Source organism: Rana temporaria, chromosome 7 (assembly GCF_905171775.1).
Source record: "Rana temporaria chromosome 7, aRanTem1.1, whole genome shotgun sequence".
NCBI lineage: Eukaryota > Metazoa > Chordata > Amphibia > Anura > Ranidae > Rana > Rana temporaria.
Window position 1 is genome coordinate 29,139,863 of NC_053495.1, and position 18,738 is coordinate 29,158,600.

Below are 18,738 nucleotides of genomic sequence, written 5' to 3' on the forward strand. Positions count from 1 at the left end.
GGAAAATGGCAGTTACTCTGCACTGCACTGTGGGATCAGGGGGCCAATATAAAATGGAGAGTGAATACCACTCTGGGAAGAACACTACAGCTTTATGTCACAATTTTATTCCATAACCTGGCTTTCATTTTAAGTGTCGTTCATAAAATGCAGGTCACGGTGTAGGGCGTCCCGCGCCGTTCTCTACCCAGCTAACTTTGTAAATGGAACAGAGGCTGGTCAAATGTGTGGTGTAAGGTAATAACGCTACTTTATAAATAAATCTTAGATTCTAATATTTTAAACAAGGCCTAGGTAACATGATTTGGGACCATCTATGGGCTTGTGTACCGTACATAAGAATTGTCAAGGAGTATTTGGAATGCTATGTCTGAATTTTGAACTGGTTCTTACAGTGTTGTGTTCATTTGCATTTATTGCTTTATATGGTTTGCTTTACATTTTATTATTGCAACATTCAACAATGCGACTATTCAACATTTGAAATACAGGGCGATACAAGTCAATGTGAATGCAAATATAAGCCGCAAGTAGGACTGCAACTAACGATTATTTTTATAATCGATTAGTTGGCCGATTTATTGTTTCGATTAATCGATTAACCACTTGCTTTACTGTGCACATATACCCCTTTCCTGCCCAGGCGAAATTTCAGCTTCCGGCACTGCGTCGCTTTAACTGACAATTGCGCGGTCGTGCGATGTGGCTCCCAAACAAAATTGACGTCCTTTTTTCCCACAAATAGAGCTTTCTTTTGGTGGTATTTGATCGCCTGTGCGGTTTTTATTTCTTGGGCTATAAACAAAGAGAGTGTACATTTTGAAAGAAAACACATAATTTTTTACTTTTTGCGATAATAAATATCCCATTTAAAAAAAAAAAAAAAAATTCTCAGTTTAGGCCGATACATATTCTTCTACATATTTTTGGTAAAAAAAAAAATCGCAATAATCGTTTGGTTTGCACAAAAGTTATATTGCCTACAAAATAGGGGACATAATCATGATTTATTTTTTATTTTATTTTTTTTACTAGTAATGGCGGCGATCTGCGATTTTTATTGGGACTGCGACATTATAGCGGACACATCGGACACTTTTGACACATTTTTGGGACCATTCACATTTATACAGTGAACAGTGCTATAAATATGCATTGATTAAAAAAAAAAACACTACAGTTCATTTACATGTTTTCCTATGGGACACGTTCACATCCATGATTTTTTTTCAGCTGCTGCGTATTTGGAAAGGGCAAGGACTTTTTAAGGCAAAACGGCGCTATTTTGTTTTTTTTTGGTTCAATATACTTCAATGGAGAAGCTGCAGAAAAGCATGTAATGTGTTTTTGCGGCAATTTGTGTTTTGTAATATGCCCAGCAACAAATTGGCCCAATAATGGCTATTATCCGATTAACCACTATACTACCAGTCACCGTCAATTGACGGTGGCAAGGTAGCTCAGTTATTCTGACAGGGCGTCATATGACGTATTGCACTTAAGGAGGATCTCTATTTGTTTTTACACAGGAGCTCTTACCACTGGATCATTTTATATGGATTATGAATCTTTTGCGCTGCACTATATTTTGTGGTATTGGACACAGCTGATCACGTGGTAAAGATCCACTGATTGGACACTGCTATCACAAAGTGCGCTGCCTATATCCAGCAACGGGCACAAGATCACATGACGCCATCATATGACGGCGTCCTAGACCTAGCCGGCCCGCTGTAGCCATCATTCGGCTATAGTGCAGTCAGCACATGGTTAAAGTGACAAAGCATAGGGAAAGGGGGTAGAGATGTGCTAAATGCATCTTTATATATTTTCCCAGACATGCATTTAAAAATGTATATAATTTGAGTAATAAGTAACCATTGTAAGCATTCCTCGTGATGGTATAGTTTATCCTAACCCAACGCTGTGAATAAAAAAAAAAAAAACAACATAAATATACTGAACACCGCATACAGTTAGAATACAGTCATTTTTGTTGGTGCTTCTTTAAGAAGACTGGAGTTGTCATTCAGCATTTTCAAGCAGCCAGCTTTGTTTTTCTAGTGTGATGTTCCTAGATCAGATCACTGGTATTGGAAAGGATAGTTGGTAGAATTTGCTGTAACAGATGTGATGTTCTATCATTCCTCCCAACCAGCGCACCCACTCCCGCGTTTCGTCCTCTTCTTAAATGGAACAGATTGTAACACTGATTGCACGCCGGACCCTAGAAGCCATTATAAAGATGGGAAAAAAAATGCCTTTCCAATTTTCTTTGGTTCCAATATGTTTCCCATCGCTGAGCAAAGGGACTTTAACTTGACCTTCACCTTGTGCTATTTCTAGACAGAACAAAATAATCTCTACACATGGTCTGTTTGCAATTCTAATTTAGATTTTTTTTTTGGTACTTTGAAAGTATACATTGATGAGTTTAAAGAGGATTTACAGGTTTTCTCAGAACTCAGTGAGTGACTTAAAGAGGTTCTCCGCTCAAGAAAGTAGTCATTGCATAGAAATAACATTGGTTCTCTCTGCTCACTGCAGGTTACCAGTTTCTTGTAGCACCATTTGAAGGCAGGATGGTTGTATGGACCTCACCATGGAACAACCTGCATCAAACCACGTTTTAACAAGTCACTGCCCTATATAGGGTGACCAGACATCTGCGGTTTCCGGGGACAGTCCCTGGATTGAAGACACTGTCCCTGGACCAAGTCTGTCCCTGGTGTTGTCCCAGGATTGGACTTGAACATGGGCTGGGGCAATTTCAAAGACAGTCAGTGCAAAATAAAATAAAAACTTCTGAATTACACACCCCCACTCCGCCGCTCCTGCTAGCTTATTGGGGTGTATTTTTTTCCATTATCTGTGCCCCTTTCTGATGATCATGTGCTGGTCGGAGTGGAGGGAATATTTCTTCAGTTTCGGGTGCATGCCCATTCAGCTCTGCATGTTCTTCTGCCTTGGCTCAAGTCACGGACAGCCGCCTGCCTATCTCCTTGCCTTCCCTGGCGGAGTGATCTTCCTCCACTGTGAGGCGGGCAGTGACTGGCAGAGAGTCGCTGATTGCCCCCATTACTAGTAAAAAAATTAAATATGTCCCTGGATTTCATTTAAAAAATCTGGTCACCTTAGCCTAATGAGATTGTGAGAGGTCAGGATATTAATCTTCAGTGGAGATCGGCTCATGCTGTCTTTATCAGTGTCTGGGGCTCTGCTGTATATATTGCTCCTGGCTTTCTCCTAGCCAAAGGCATTGTTCACTTGAAGTCTTTCAAAGGGGTCATTCGGTATATATGTACTCTAGCGTTAGGACTGATAATATAGTTTAAAGAGGAACCTGCCCAAGAAAAGGTATACATTTATATTACTAGTAAAGTGCAGGCCCCAAGTATTTATGCATGTCTTCTGAGAATGCAAGTTCCTTTGTACCGGGGCCATGGTTGTGTATGGGGCCTGGACTGTTCCCCAAGTCAAGATTAAGCTACAGCCTTGTCAGCCTCTGGTCTCCTGGCCCAAGAGGTTCTCCTATTGGACAAATAAAAAAAATTATGTGGGCCCAGTGCCAATAAGGGGTGTGCCATAATCTCAATTTAAAGGCCACGTCTGCTCAGATGTAAGTTGAAGACCTTGGTGCTACAGTCAATGGCCTCAGGCCATTAAAACAGAGCCTGAGGCTGTGTGTGAATGGCCAGGAGGGGAGCAAGGTGAAGATATTGACATAGCGCTAGTGTCTATGAAACCTGCAGTGCATAGCATACATCTAAGCAGGCATGGAAGTACAGCGAGAGCTGCACTGCCCCCTGCGTGGGGAAAAAACCCTGATTTGAGTAGTATAAATCGTAGCATAGTGGGAGGTTTTATTTCTAGCAGCAGAATATATATCTGCTGTAATACTGGCAAGTTTTTGTGTGCCCAGAGTTGGGCTTTACAGAAATGACGAGACCCTGCATATAATCTGATGATCCGTTCGATCCAGGTGTTTCCGCAAGGCTTTCTCCCTGGTGTGGAGTGTTGTGCTTGCCCCAGGAGAGTCAGGACGCCCACTAACACACAGCTCCTTTCTCTATCTGCAATGTAGAGAGCGTCCTGACTCTCCTGCTTGCCTCCTCCCCCCTCAAGGGAGGGGGTGAGCACGACACTCCACACCAGGGAGAAAGCCTTGCATTACTGTGTGGAGTTAGACAGAAGAACAGGAAGTGAGGATTTCTCAGAAGAAATAAGGACATTTAAAAGCAAAATGGAAGGATAAGGTAAGTGAAGGAGGATTGCACTAAGGTAAAGGAAGCTATTTGGGGATTTTTCTTTTTTTTTACCATTACAACCCCTTTAAGCTCTGTTTCCTGTTAAAAATAACTGTGGAATGCAAAACTCCAGTGGGTGTAACAAGATGTCTGCTTGCTCCCTTCTCAGTGTATCATTACTGTGGAGGAGTGTGGGGTGTAGCAAGATGGCACAGACGGAACGTCACTTCCGTTACCAATTCTGACGGAACACAGGCCATAGATGAATTCGTTTTAACCAGTGGGTTGAGCGAAAGAAATGACTACACATTTGAGGTGGATGGGGGGCACTCTTCCCTGCAGGGTCATTGTATTCTGACAGCAGGGAGACCTCCCTACCATCAGAATTCACTGATCTGTGTTGCAGGCTAAAACCTGCAGCACTGATCGAATGGGGGAAATCTGACAGGGTGGTTGAACAGATCGAGTTCTGTAAAACCACAGTGCCCATATATGGATTGAATTTCAGCCAGTCCCTGCTGAACTGGACCAGCTTTGATCCATGTATGGCTGGCTTAAGTCATCCATCACAAAAGTGATTATCTGCATATACTGGATTCCAGAGGCAAGATGGGATGCCAGTCTAGGATGAGAGGTGTATGCAAAACACTGGCAACCTCTGCTTGAACAAGGCAATGACAGGCTGATAGTGCAGATACATGTGAACAGTGACAGCATCTAACTGTCACCTGCAGTTAGATACAGATGTCACCTTCCTATGTCCAGGTCACACATCTGTCCCTAATATCCGGTAACGGCTACATGTGCATTTAGCCCTGGTTAGCATTGGAGCGATTTGGCATGTCTTATCGCATGCCAGATCGGCAATTTCCGGCAATGGCACTGTCCGAATCAGTGTGACGCCGCATTTGCAGCACTGCACCGATTCCCAAAAGTAGTTTCTGTGCCGCACAGATGTCTCTGAAATTGTCCCCGAAGTTGGAACTGACACGCTGGAATCGTCTCCGAAGTCGGGACATACATGCAGAAATGAAATTGTGCGCGTTAAGCTGAACTTAGTTTCATTCCCGCTGTCAGTGTGAACCTGGGTTTACCCGCAGACTGCTATGGACACATCTGTCTGCTGTTAGCTTGTCATCCATTCAAAGAGGCAGAGCGGCTGCAGCTAAACATAGACCGTGATTCTGGCTGGAAAAACCCAACGATTCTTGCCACCAGAACCAGAATTCGCAGACCGGTCCTAATTGCTGTGTGAATGAAGCCTTCGGGTTTGCAGACATCCAACGTCAACGTTGGTGAATGCAAGGTCCACATCTATTATAGTCCCTCACCCCACCAATAAAAGAAAAAAACAAAGCGGACTGTGTATTATAAAGCGCCATCCTCCCACGATCGCCATAAATTTGATGCAATAAGAAATTGTATTGTGTATTTAAGCGGGCAGTCTCAAGCAGTTGCACCGTAGGAAATATATAACTCTGAGACTCTGCCAGATCACGTTACCGTGGCTAGAAAACTGGGTCGCTAGACTCTTGCAGAAAGGCCGTCTCTAATGACGATGATGAGAACAAAACAGACAAAGCGCCGTCCGTCTCTGCGGATCCCTAACAATGAGACAATAATAAATACAAATTTAAGTGAGTCAGACGTGACATTTGTTTGCTTTTTGTCTTCGCCACCCCCTGAACTTCCAATGATTTTGAAGGGCAAAAATCCTGAATGTATTCCTGCAGTCTATGCCCAAACTGCCCCGTGTTCTTGTGGCATTTATCAACCATGTATTCATGCATTTTAACCTATTATTTCTCACAAGAGTTTTGAAATGTGTCTGGAGGAAATAATGTTCTGAAAGCTGCCCATGCACTGGCAGAACACACCACCAACGCGTCTCTGTCTTGGCTGGAGGCTAGTTTTGGCCACAAATGGTGCCAATAAACAGCCGATGTGTGGGCACCTTAAAGTGGACTTGGGAGCAACGTATATTTTTTACTGTAAGTGAATGCATGCTAAGTAATTCGGACTAAGATCTGCACATGTGGTTGAGCCTCACCTGTATGTGGCAATCTACTGTGGCTGTGTTCCCGTTGTATATCCAGGATTGAAAATGCCCCAACCGCAGATGATTGGCTCATACAGATGACCGCTTCCTGGCAGGCTTGCACATGTGGATTCGGATCCTAGTCCAGAACCGCTCAAGCGCCTTACTAATTAATGTATAAGAGGTACACTTGCAGGTATGCATTCCCTCCCACAGTGATCATAGAATTCCCCCTAACAATGTCTTCCTCTGCTTTTCTTTCCAGAAAGAGGACACCAACCATTTTTAGGGTCATGGTCTTCTCTTTGGACTGAAATACTAGCGAACAGATGACAAAATCTTTTGCCTGTGCAGTTCTTGGGTGTGAACACAAAAGCCTCTTACCTTGTAACTTACTACAAAGGTACAATGCATCACTGTGATCACTGCGGGAGAGGAGATGCTTTTTCCTGCCTGTAGAAGACTGAACCTTATCTGAGCCTAGGCAAGGCCACAGCATTGGGGTTCAATGACTATTCTTTAATGATAAATTGCAGTGTTTCTTTGAAAAACATACTGTTCCCATATATTATGACATGTCAGGAATGTATTCATGCAGACTTGTTACTGAAAGGGTCACTTTAAAGAGGAAGTCTAATAAAAACAATGAGCAAACGTATGCATGTTCCACAATGAGAAATGTCAGGGATGTGTGCAGAAGAGGAATACTGAGGGCAATAAGGGGGGGGTATGAGTAGAAGAGGAGTGTGAAGGGTATTATAGGGGATTTATGTGTATAGGAGGAGTAGAAAGGTTATGACAGAAGAGAGTATACAGTAAAGGAGATCGGAGGTATTATAGGGGCAGTATGTGCAGCAGGGACAGTCTGGAGGTATGATGGGGGCAGTATGTGCAGCAGGGACAGTCTGGAGGTATGATGGGGGCAGTATGTGCAGCAGGGAGAGTCTGGAGGTATGATAGGGGCAGTATGTGCAGCAGGGAGAGTCTGGAGGTATGATAGGGGCAGTATGTGCAGCAGGGAGAGTCTGGAGGTATGATGGGGGCAGTATGTGCAGCAGGAAGTGTCTGGAGGTATGATAGGGGCAGTATGTGCAGCAGGGAGAGTCTGGAGGTATGATAGGGGCAGTATGTGCAGCAGGGAGAGTCTGGAGGTATGATAGGGGCAGTATGTGCAGCAGGGAGAGTCTGGAGGTATGATGGGGGCAGTATGTGCAGCAGGGAGAGTCTGGAGGTATGATGGGGCAGTATGCGCAGCAGGGAGAGTCTGGAGGTATGATGGGGGCAGTATGTGCAGAAGGGAGAGTCTGGAGGTATGATGGAGGCAGTATGTGCAGCAGGGAGAGTCTGGAGGTATGATGGAGGCAGTATGTGCAGCAGGGAGAGTCTGGAGGTATGATGGAGGCAGTATGTGCAGCAGGGAGAGTCTGGAGGTATGATGGAGGCAGTATGTTCAGCAGGGAGAGTCTGGAGGTATGATAGGGGCAGTATGTGCCGAAGGGAGAGTCTGGAGGTATGATAGGGGCAGTATGGGCCTTCGTCACATTTGGAGTGATCGTCCAATAATCTAATCGTTAATACACAGCTTTCGAGAGCCAATCACCACAGTTCATGCGAAAATATCCGAAGGGACAAGCACAAACATTTTTCTCGTACAATAACAGAACAAATGATTTCCGTGTAATTAGTATGGTATCTGTAGGAAAAAAATCGAATGACCAATACATACATGATAAATACAAGACAAAACATTACATCACTTCCAAAGTTGTATTTTGTCTTCCGAGAATTTTCGTAACTTTAGTAACCTACTGGTTTTCAGTATGAGATTAGCATGCAAAAAACAAACAAACAAAAATGGACGATCATTCGTCTGATATTCTTATCGTGTGTACGAGGCTTAAAGAGGAATTGCAATCTGCTCACATAATTTGCCATCGGGCAAGTCCACTAGGTGTGAAAAAAGGTGATTTTTATTAACAATATAATATAACAAAGGGGTTTATGTAGAAATTATATATTTACTATTATTTTTTTTTTAAGAAAAGATTAGGTTTCCTTTAAAGTTTAAAGGTCTACCAGACCCCTTAGACACCAGCGCAGCAGTTATATATTATAGCTCCAAATTATCCTAAATCTGTTGACTCAGAAAACACAGCGTACCTGTAATAGAACGGCACTTTTCTTTTATTAAAAGAATATCATTTAATGTGCATTTAATGAATACACCTCAAATGGTTCACTTCCAGTGGGGAACAGCTGCTTTATTGACTAGTAAATGGCTGCATAGAACGAGAAGATATTAGTTTTGTTTCTCATAATAAAAGCACATGAAAAGAGTCTCCATGCACCATATTAAATGTGTTCCTAAATGCAAATTTGACAATGTATGTATTTTTTATTGTGATAGAAATTACTGCATTCAGCCTTAGCAGGAATGAAGTTAAGGCATAAAAACACAATTAAGGCCTTTTTATTCAAAAGGCGCCGGGGGGCTGACAATTCATACACTGCTATATTACTACTAGTTAAATGAGGATTCTGTTAAACTATGACTACAATTTTCGATATAAAAACCAGTTATTTGTAATAACTCTTGGTCACAGATACCTAGTCATTTTCATCAAAATGTTTGGGCAAATATATAAAATCCTTTAGTTCATCCATGCATTGGAAATTCATTTTTTTCCATTAATTTAGTGTTTTATACCAAGTTGCCACGTGTTAGTTTATGTTTACCATTAACAGATGGAATTTTAGTTGATTAATGTTAAATGTGTGTCCTGGCGGCCCTGTTGGTACCACTTGGCTCCAAAAACTTTGAAAATTAAAAAAGTTGGGCGTAGAATTTGCAAAAATGTGACTCATAGAAACACTAACAGTGCTAATATGAATACTTGGATCCACCTGAACCAAGAGTTCACCATCTGCTTAAACATTTGTTATTGGAAGTGGTCTGACAAGGGTTTTATTCCTATAATCCACACAATAAAATTAATAAAATACACTATTTTAATCACTATTTTTAATAAAACCATAAACAAGTCTCTTATTCAAAACTGCTTCTTTGATGTGGGATGATTAATAATAATTAATCCAGATGGGTCCAGACACTCCTTCAAACGCTGTTCCCCTCTAGGTAATCAACTCACCAGATTGTAGTGGTATATGGTGCCTTATGATCTCCTCTTAAACAGGGCTCATCTGTCACTCTCCTCCTGGTCACAGCACAGCATCAGAAACTCTCCTCCCAGTGTGTGTAGATTCAGTACAATGGGTGCATGCGTGCAGCATAAACGATCATGGAAGTGAAGCAGAAAGGCAAAAACATAGTGTAAAACTGTATTTTATTTATAAAAACATCCCCCGCAACATAGGTATGCTTACAAGGTATAAGAAGTATAAAGGCACATCAGATAAGCAGTCTGCAGCTCACTTAGATCGGTATGCTTTTCAGGCTAAAACGTGAGCTGGTAAGTCCCGGGAGCAGATTCTCCTGTGTGCTTGATGCGTTGTGTAGCCACGCCCTGATGTGTTTCGTGATTGGCTCACGTCTTCAGAGGGCGTGACTACACGGCACGACTCATCGTGCGTAGAATTCTTGACAAAATAGTGGACTGCGGCCACTTTCCGGGAATTCTAATAGCCACAGGGGAGAAACCTTATCCACGCTGTTTAGCGCGTATCGGGGGGGTTCTTTTGATCTCTCTCATTAAGCCCCATATTAAGGGAAATCATGTATAGCCTAAAGGCCCATACACACAATCAGATTTTCCAATGGGAATTGTGTGATGGCAGGCTTTTGTTGGAAAATCCGACTGTTTGTATGCTCCATGGGACAATTAATGTTGGATTTTACAGCAACAAATGTTGGATAGCATGCTTTAAAATTTTCAGACAAAAAATGTGTGATCTGAAAAAACACGTAGCTCCGTGCTTGTTGGATGACAATTCTTTGCCGTTTGTATGCAAGTTCACGGCCAACGCCCTTCGGACAAAAGTCCTACGCTTTGTCTGCTGAAAATCCAACCACATACCAGACTTTAGTGTTGCACGAGGGCTAACTATGGGACAGTGAGTTGCTGCCTGCAAGCATGCATGTGGGAGGAAAGACTCAAAGCATAGCTAAACCTAAAAACAAACATGTTCTATATTGTAATTAATAGTCTTTTGCAAGATCCTTCTGCACTCATTCTCTGTGCTCTGTCTATAGCAGCACCACTTAAGTAAAAAAAAATACTATCTAAAGAAAACCAAGTGCATAAGTTAGGTTATAAGTTGGAGAGCTACACTTAGTTTTCTACCAGTCCTTCGATGTATTGTCTGCATTGCATGTTTTCAAGGTGTAATGTAGCTGCATAGAGAGGAAGGTGTTTGTAATACAAATTCAGGGAGCAGCTTAGGGTGGCAATGCTGTTCCTCCATAGATACAGTCATAGGCGTGCGCACAGGGTGTGCCAGGTGTGCCCAGGCACACCCTAATCACCCTGTGCAGCACAGATTCCCCCTACTGCCTTGGTTCCCCCACGCCTTCCCCTTTGCAGCGCTGCCGGCTTCCCTACTCGCCTCTCCCTGTTGCTGCGGGGATGTTTTAGGATGAGTGGAGGAAGGGGCCGGGTAAATATGTAACTTACCAGCCCCTTCCTTTTTTATTGTGAGTGATCGGTAGTATGTGTTTGAGCTTTGGGGTGCACACCCTAATGCAATAGGCTGCACACACCTATGGATATAGTTTAGGTAAGAGAGTGTTGCCCTAGTACAGGAAGTAGGTTAATGGCATAATCCCCTTGTGAAAATTAAGGGCCCTTTCACACGTACGGACAAACGGTCCGTTTTTTACGGTTTCGTTTACGGACTTGTAATGCTTCCCTATGGGATTGCAGACGTTAGCGGATGATGCATCCGCTAACGTCCGCAAAGATCCGCCTCCGCAAAGATCCGCTTTTTCAGATGGAAGAAAACCCTATTTTTCTTCCGTCTGGCGGAACGGATCGAATGAATACGGACACACGGTCACAGGGAATTACGGATGATCCCCGCTGAACCGACGGACACACACAGGGCGGATCAACACGGATCCGCTCCGTGTGAAAGGGCCCTAAGGGGAAAAGAAGACAGGCATTACATCTAAGCACTGTTAAGCTACAATATATATTCTGGGGGCACTGGCAGTAGATTGGTATAATGGGGTAGACCATGAAAGATAACTGCAGAAAGCTTATTGTGTCTCTGATAAAGAAAGCATGTTACATGGTTTGCTCTAGGTCAATGGTCTCCAAACTGTGGCCCACTAGCCAGATGTGACCTTTTGCTTGTCTTTATCTGGCCCCTGGGGCACTATTCCTCTCACTGACAATAGTGATGAAGCACGACCAACAGTGGGGCATAATTTATTCTACTGACAGCAACGATGGGGTGCTATTCGGCCCACTAACACCAACAATGGAGCACTTTTTCCTTACACTGACACAAACCATAAAAAACTATTCCTTCCATCGACAACAATAGTGGGCACTATTCCCTCCACTGGCACTAGCGATTGTGCACTATTCTTCTTACTAATACCAATATCTAATGACCACAGGTGATGTGCATTTTTTTTTTTTTACGCTACTGACCAAACCTGAGGCATTGTTTCCTCCCGGTGATGCTGATTGTTTTTCTACCCCAACTGGCCAAGCTCCGGCCCATCTAAAGTTTTTTTTTTTTTTTTTTTACATAGTCTTTTTAAGTTTAACAAACAAAAAAATAAGTCATTGTACAATTCCAATCAGACAAACAGTAATAGTATAAACATTACCAAGAAAAGTTGATATAGTGAATGTGACTAGTAATAAGGTTATAGCCAGTGGGTGTAGTGGCTACTTATAGGATCTAAAACACTGAATGGGGGGGCAGGTCCTATACAGCTAATCAATTCCTACCTTGCACCTGTTCAGACCCAGGATTGAGGTGAGCCAGTGGGGTATTTGAAAGTATAAGGGGTAGGTAGGGAAAGATCTCCGACCCCTACTCAAGGGTCAGCTGCCTCACCTCCACCCAGGCAGCCCATATTTTATTAAATTTCTTTGGGCAGTTTCTTCCTAGATATGCTAGTTTGTAAGGCTGCATTTACCAAGGATAGCCAGAGTGGTTTAGTGGGGGGATCCACCTAAAGTTTAAAGGACGGTAAACTGTTTGGAAAGTTTGGACACCCCTGCTCTAGGCAAAGTGCAGATTTATGTGTTACTATAGCCTGTGTAATGTATTTGATGAACTAAAAAATATAAACCACAACTTGGCCATAATAAATTCAACTGAGTGAGTGAAAAATTTATATAGCGCTACAAATGCGAACTGAATCGCCTCTGGGCGCTTGTTTGAGCACTTCTCCCTTGAGCTCAGAAGAGGTGGGTTTTGATCTTTCTCCTAAAGGCCAAGTGGTTCTCCTCCAACCGAATGGAGGTTGGCAAAGTGTTCCAAAGAATTAATTGGTTCAATAAAAGCTTTGGTGAATTAAAAACTTCACTGTAGATTATATATATATATATATATATATATATATATATATATATATATATATACACATATATACACATATATATATATATATATGCGCAGTAGTTTAACCACTTGGGATCCGCGCTATCGACGAAAGACGTCCACAGCACGGCTCCCAAGTGCCGAGTGGACGTCTTTTGACGTCCTGTTTGTTTACATTCCCCGTGCACGCCGCTGGGGGCACGTAGCGGGGAAACACAGTGCCCGGCACATCGATGGGGAGCCGGTGCGTGTGCCTGGCGGCCGCGATGTCCGCCAGGTACCCGCGATCGGCAGTGACAGCAGGGACGTGGAGCTCTGTGTGTAAACACAGAGCTCTACGTCCTGTCAGGGAGAGAGGAGACCGATCTGTGTCCCTTGTACATAGGGACACAGCATCGGTCACCTCCCCCAGTCAGTCCCCTCCCCCCACACAGGGAGCACACCCAGGATACACATTTAACCCCTTCCTCACCCCCTAGTGTTAACCCCTTCACTGCCAGTCACATTTATACAGTAATTAGTGCATTTTTATAGCACTGATCGCTGTATAAATGTGAATGGTCCCAAAATTGTGTCAAAAGTGTCCGATACGTCTGCCGCAATATCGCAGGCCTGACAAAAAAATTGCAGATAGCCGCCATTACTAGTAAAAAAAAAAAAAGATCATAAATCTATCCGCTGTTTTGTAGGCGCTATAACTTTTGCGCAAACCAATCAATATACGCTTATTGCGATTTTCTTTTTTTAGCAAAAATATGTAGAAGAATACGTATCGGCCTAAACCGAGGGAAATTTTTATTTTTTTAAAAAAAAATTGGGATATTATTATAACAAAAAGTAAAAAATAGTGTTTTTTTTCAAAATTTTCTGTCTTTTTTTGTTTATAGCGCAAAAAATAAAAATTGCAGAGATGATCAAATACCACCAAAAAAAAAGCTCTATTTGTGGGAAAAAAATGATAAAAATATAATTTGGGTACAGTGTTGTATGACCGCGCAATTGTCATTCAAAATGCGTCAGCGCTGAAAGCTGAAAATTGGTCTGAGCACGAAGGGGGTTTAAGTGCCCAGTAATTAAGTGGTTAAATACCCTGTGTGTTCTACTTTAGAGAACTGAACCCCTTGTATTCTAAAAAGAGGATACACTATTCCTGGTACTTCTTCCAATGTATTTTGTTAAAATTACGGATGCAAAAGCAGCTGAATCTTTCCATTCTAACTATATTTTACTTTTCTCCTTTTGGCAGATGACATGGAGGCTATTTCTGTCAAACAATTTGTCAAACATATCAATGAGCTCTATTGCAACAATCAGCATGGATTTTCTGAAGAATTTGAGGTAGGAAAATTATTTTTATAATCAGGATCTTTAGCCGCTGACATTTATGAATCACATACTTACCGGCCCATGAAGTCCGGCACTGTCTTCCATGCCCCTGTTGCTCTGCGCTATGATCCTGCGTTCAGGAGCTGGCTGTTACTTCATACTTGGTTCCCTACTGTACAGGATGAGAACAATGGTAAGTTTTTTTTTTTTTTTTTGTCAGGTTAAGGTCCACTATAAGTTTTTCAGCAGTCAGGTGAATATCCAAGATAGTGAGCCTAAACTTCTGCATAAACATTTCTGAATTGCTAGGAGGACCGTAAAATGTGCATGTACTTGATTAGAGATTTTACCTCAAGTTCCTTATTTTACAGCAAACCTGTGAAATAACCTTCAGACTGAGAGAGTTCCAAATCATGTTTATTTGTTACGCAATTACATTACAAAATTACGGAGAGCATACACACAAAAGGCTGTCACCGTATGCTCTGATTTTAGTACAGTTTAATATCCCCTTTTATAGGGTGCCTTATCAAAGTCACACAAGCCCAGCTGCCGAGTGAGGAGAGTACCTTGCTCATCTGTGCTCTTCGGCATGTTTTCCTCATAATACTTGAGGTAAGCACATGGCAGCATGGTACTCTCAACCAAATTCATAATCACCATTGTAGTTTCTATCTTGCTTAATCACACTATATAATGTTCATAACTAGCATTATTATTATTATGTGTTTTGCATATAACACCTCAGAAGACCCAAAACTTGTTCCCTGCTTATGCAAATTTAGACCACAGCTCAATAAATGGTGCTCCTGCATCTTGTTATTGGTCTGTGAGACTCTTCATCTTTGAGGGACCAATGCAGTAGTGAGGTACTGATGTGGGTGTACCGTTATAGGAAAAAGTGGGGTTGGGACTTTATATGAGGCATGTGGTTTGCACCACCACAGGCCTCCATCCCTAAAAGGGTTTAAAAAAAATGGAAGGTTGGGACTTTAAATGAGATGCGATTAGCAAAATGCGATTAAATATACATATGGAAAATACAAAAATTCTTACCATAATAGCCAGGCTCAAAAATACCAAACCAAAGAAGCACAAAACCAAATTAATCTGTCTAACTGTATCTGATGTGGGTGTACCAATCACAACCTGCCAAGATGGCTACCACAGGGAATCCGGATCACTTAACCAGACTGGAGTGGCCTGAAAATAGCTCTTTCTAAGGCCCCTTTCACACTGGGGCGGGAGGTTCGGTGGCGGTAATTGCGTATTGCCACGGTATTCAGTCACTAGTGGTGCAGTTTTACCCCCGCTAGCCGCCGAAAAAGGGTTAATACCGCCGGCAATACGCCTCTGTATAGCCGCGGTTTCCCATTGCTTTCAATGGGAAGGAGAGGTGGAGGAGCGGTAAACACACCGCTCCAAAGATGTGGCTAGCAGGACTTTTGGAGCGGTCCTGCTAGCGCACCTCTCTAGTGTGAAAGCCCTCGGGGCTTTCACACTGGAGAAACAGCAGCTGCTGTTTCAGGTCGGTTTGCAGGTGCTATTTTTAGCGCAATAGCGCCTGCAAACCGCCCCAGTGTGAAAGGGGTCTTGCAGCTCTTTCAGGTTAGTCAGAATAGGTGCTGTGGGGGAGGGAGTAGTTGGGTTTTGCATGGAACTATACTTTACTTTAATAATATATTTTTGTTATTGGGTTTAAATATGCTTTACAGCAAGAAACCATTATTAGACTGCTGTAATCTATGAATTCTATCACCCTGTTACATCAGTTTTCTCTTATAGTGTCACACTGCTTTCCAAAAAAAAATAACATTGGTCAAGCTAAGGTGAAGGCATAGACTTAAAAAAAAATTGAGGGTGAGGCCCCCTTGTTTCTTTAAAAGCTTGCAAGTTAATAAACCCATTGACATCTACCCAAAACTGATGAATCCATTCAAAAGTTGAGTCCACCAACTTTTGAATGAAAAAAAAAAAAAAGTCCCACAATACATTAAATGCAAACATGCAAGATTATATATATATATATATATATATATATATATATATATATATATATATATATTATGGTTCCATAATTGTATATGGGGGCTGTTTTATGGCATAGTTTACCTTATGGCTTGAAGTTTGCAGGCACAATTAAACAGCAATAAATTATCTTTATGTGTTTAAGTCATTTCATTTGCAGTTAAGTGAGATATATTGTCACGCAGTGAAATGGCTGAGCGGGATGCAGATGTGACCCACACACATGCGAAGTGAGGCCTGGCGTAAAAAGAGCCTCTTCAGAGTAACAATGCAATGATGGTGCTGCGTGATAATTGCTCCTTTCATGCACACATTGTGATCATTGCCAAATGCGGTTCTAGTCAAAACAGGATTTAAAAAAAAAAAAAATGCTGCAATTAAAAGGGAAATGCACAAAGGCTTTCCGTGGTTATAATTTTCCATGCCTAAAATGTCAATTTCAATCCCCATAATGTAAAACCTTTGGAGAGCCAAGACATGCTTTGAGATAATAGTGAATCGTCTTGTGGAATAGGATCCCTGCAGTTTATTTGCTGGTACCTAAGCCAGTTTCACTGAAGGCTTTATATTGGGTTTGGGTGGCAGTGGTGGAGCTGTGTCACTAACCCCTTCTTTATATAGGGGGGTTTAATACCCCCTGACAAAAAGGTTAAAGTGATGCTGTGTTGTACTTGAGCTATCTAATTTTTGTGTATTATGGAGAATTTTATAGCTATGTTACCTATTTATGACATTTTTACTAGGGATGTACCGATACCGATCATTTCCCTAGTACTTGTACTCAGGGGAAATGCTCCGATGCTTCACCCGATACCTGGGCAGTCAGGTATCGGGTGGTGGGGGGAGTTACAAGTCTTCTCTGTGCTGTCTTCTCCCCCCGTGCTCCGTGCTGCCTTGTCCCCCCGTGCTGATGTCTTGTCCCCCCGTGCTGATGTCTTGTCCCCCCGTGCTGATGTCTTGTCCCCCCGTGCTGATGTCTTGTCCCCCCGTGCTGATGTCTTGTCCCCCGTGCTCATGTCTTGTCCCCCCTCAATTTGTCAGGATGGAGAGCGGAGGTAGGAGCCGGCTCCTACCTTTTCCGAATGGACAGAGTCAGTGATCAATGACTATTCGGTATCGGCGAGTACTTGGAAAAAAAGTATCGGTACTTGTACTCGGTCTCAAAAAAGTGTTATCGGGACAACCCTAATTTTTACCATAGTTACATTGGTCCAACTTGGACCAATGTAAGTATGTGTGTGCCATACCTATGAGATCCCCATTGATGCTGAAAATCACTGCAGTAGGCACTGCTACTAGTGATTGCTACTAGCTTCTGGGTCCTGTACTGAGCAGCTGCCCTTTTGCTTCCTGAACCAAGAGGTTGCTCATTCAGCATGGGTTCCATTCAGGGAACACTCCTAAATGTTCTCAATAAATGCACAATGTTCTCTGATTGGACAAGATGGAGATTATAACATCACCTCCTCCAATGGGAGAATGCTTTATATTCATTAAAGCGGGGGTTCACCCAAAAATCAACTTTCTGCAATTAGATCCAGCATACTGCTGACATCTGCAGTATGCTGTTGTTTTTTTTTTTTGTACTTATCGTTTTAGCCGGGTTTCTTATCTGGCTCCGAGCGGTGATTACTTCCTGGTATAGGCGTTCCCGAAGGCAAGCGTAGTTTATTGACGGGCTTGGATAGCGTGTCACGGCTTCCGAAAATAGCCGAAGTGACGCTCTGCAATTTACGGCGCCTGCGCAGTCAGCTCTACGCGGCAGGCGCCGTAAACAGCGTGACGCACTATCCAAGCCCGTCAATCAACTACGCTTGCCTTCGGGAACGCCTACTCCCCGCAGAAATCCCTGCTCGGAGCCAGATAAGAAACCCAGCTAAAACGATAAGTGCAAAAAAAAAAAGACCAGCATACTGCAGATGTCAGCAGTATGCTGGATCTAATTGCAGAAAGTTGATTTTTGGGTGAACCTCCGCTTTAAGAAAATGCAAAGTGTTCCCTGAATAGCACCCATGCCGAACAAGCAGCCTCATGTGCAGGGCAGCCGCTCGGCATGGGACCCGGAAGCTAGCGGCCATATTTGTAGCTAGTTGGCGCTATACGGCGCCTGCGCAGTCAGCTCTACACGGCGGGTGCAGGCGCCGTATAGCGCAGACTCACAGCTCGGCTATTTACGGAAATCTGGTGATGCGCCTTGTGCGACATGGGAACTGTTTCACCAGACGTCAATCATCTAACCCAGGGATAGGAACGCCCAGTCCCGCGGGAATCAGAACCCGGAACCCGGGGATAAAATCACAATACAACGGTATGTACAGCGATAAAAAAAAAGACGTGCATACTGTAAATGTCGTTAGTATGCTGGATGTAATGTTAGAAAATAGTTTTTAGGGTGAACCCCCGATTTAAGTCCTCATGCACACTGGACGTTAAAATAACGGCGTTTAGAAATAGAACATGTCACATAAAAAGATATAACAAAATATTTACAAAATGTGAGGGGTGTACTTACTTTTGTCAGATACTGTACATTAATATGTCTTTTTAAAACATTAAAGATTCCCTGTTAAATGTGATATT

At 42.7% G+C, this 18,738-nt stretch overlaps 1 protein-coding gene across 5 annotated transcripts in view; it reads left to right on the top strand.

The window, feature by feature from the left end:
* PTPRG (protein tyrosine phosphatase receptor type G) overlaps positions 1-18,738 on the top strand; it is a 634,330-nt gene that overhangs the window by 553,877 nt on the left and 61,715 nt on the right. For all 5 annotated transcript variants that reach the window (XM_040359120.1, XM_040359115.1, XM_040359118.1 and 2 more), the window contains one exon: positions 14,051-14,142. In XM_040359120.1, coding sequence (XP_040215054.1) covers positions 14,051-14,142 — 92 coding nt within the window. The remainder of the gene's footprint in view (positions 1-14,050; positions 14,143-18,738) is intronic.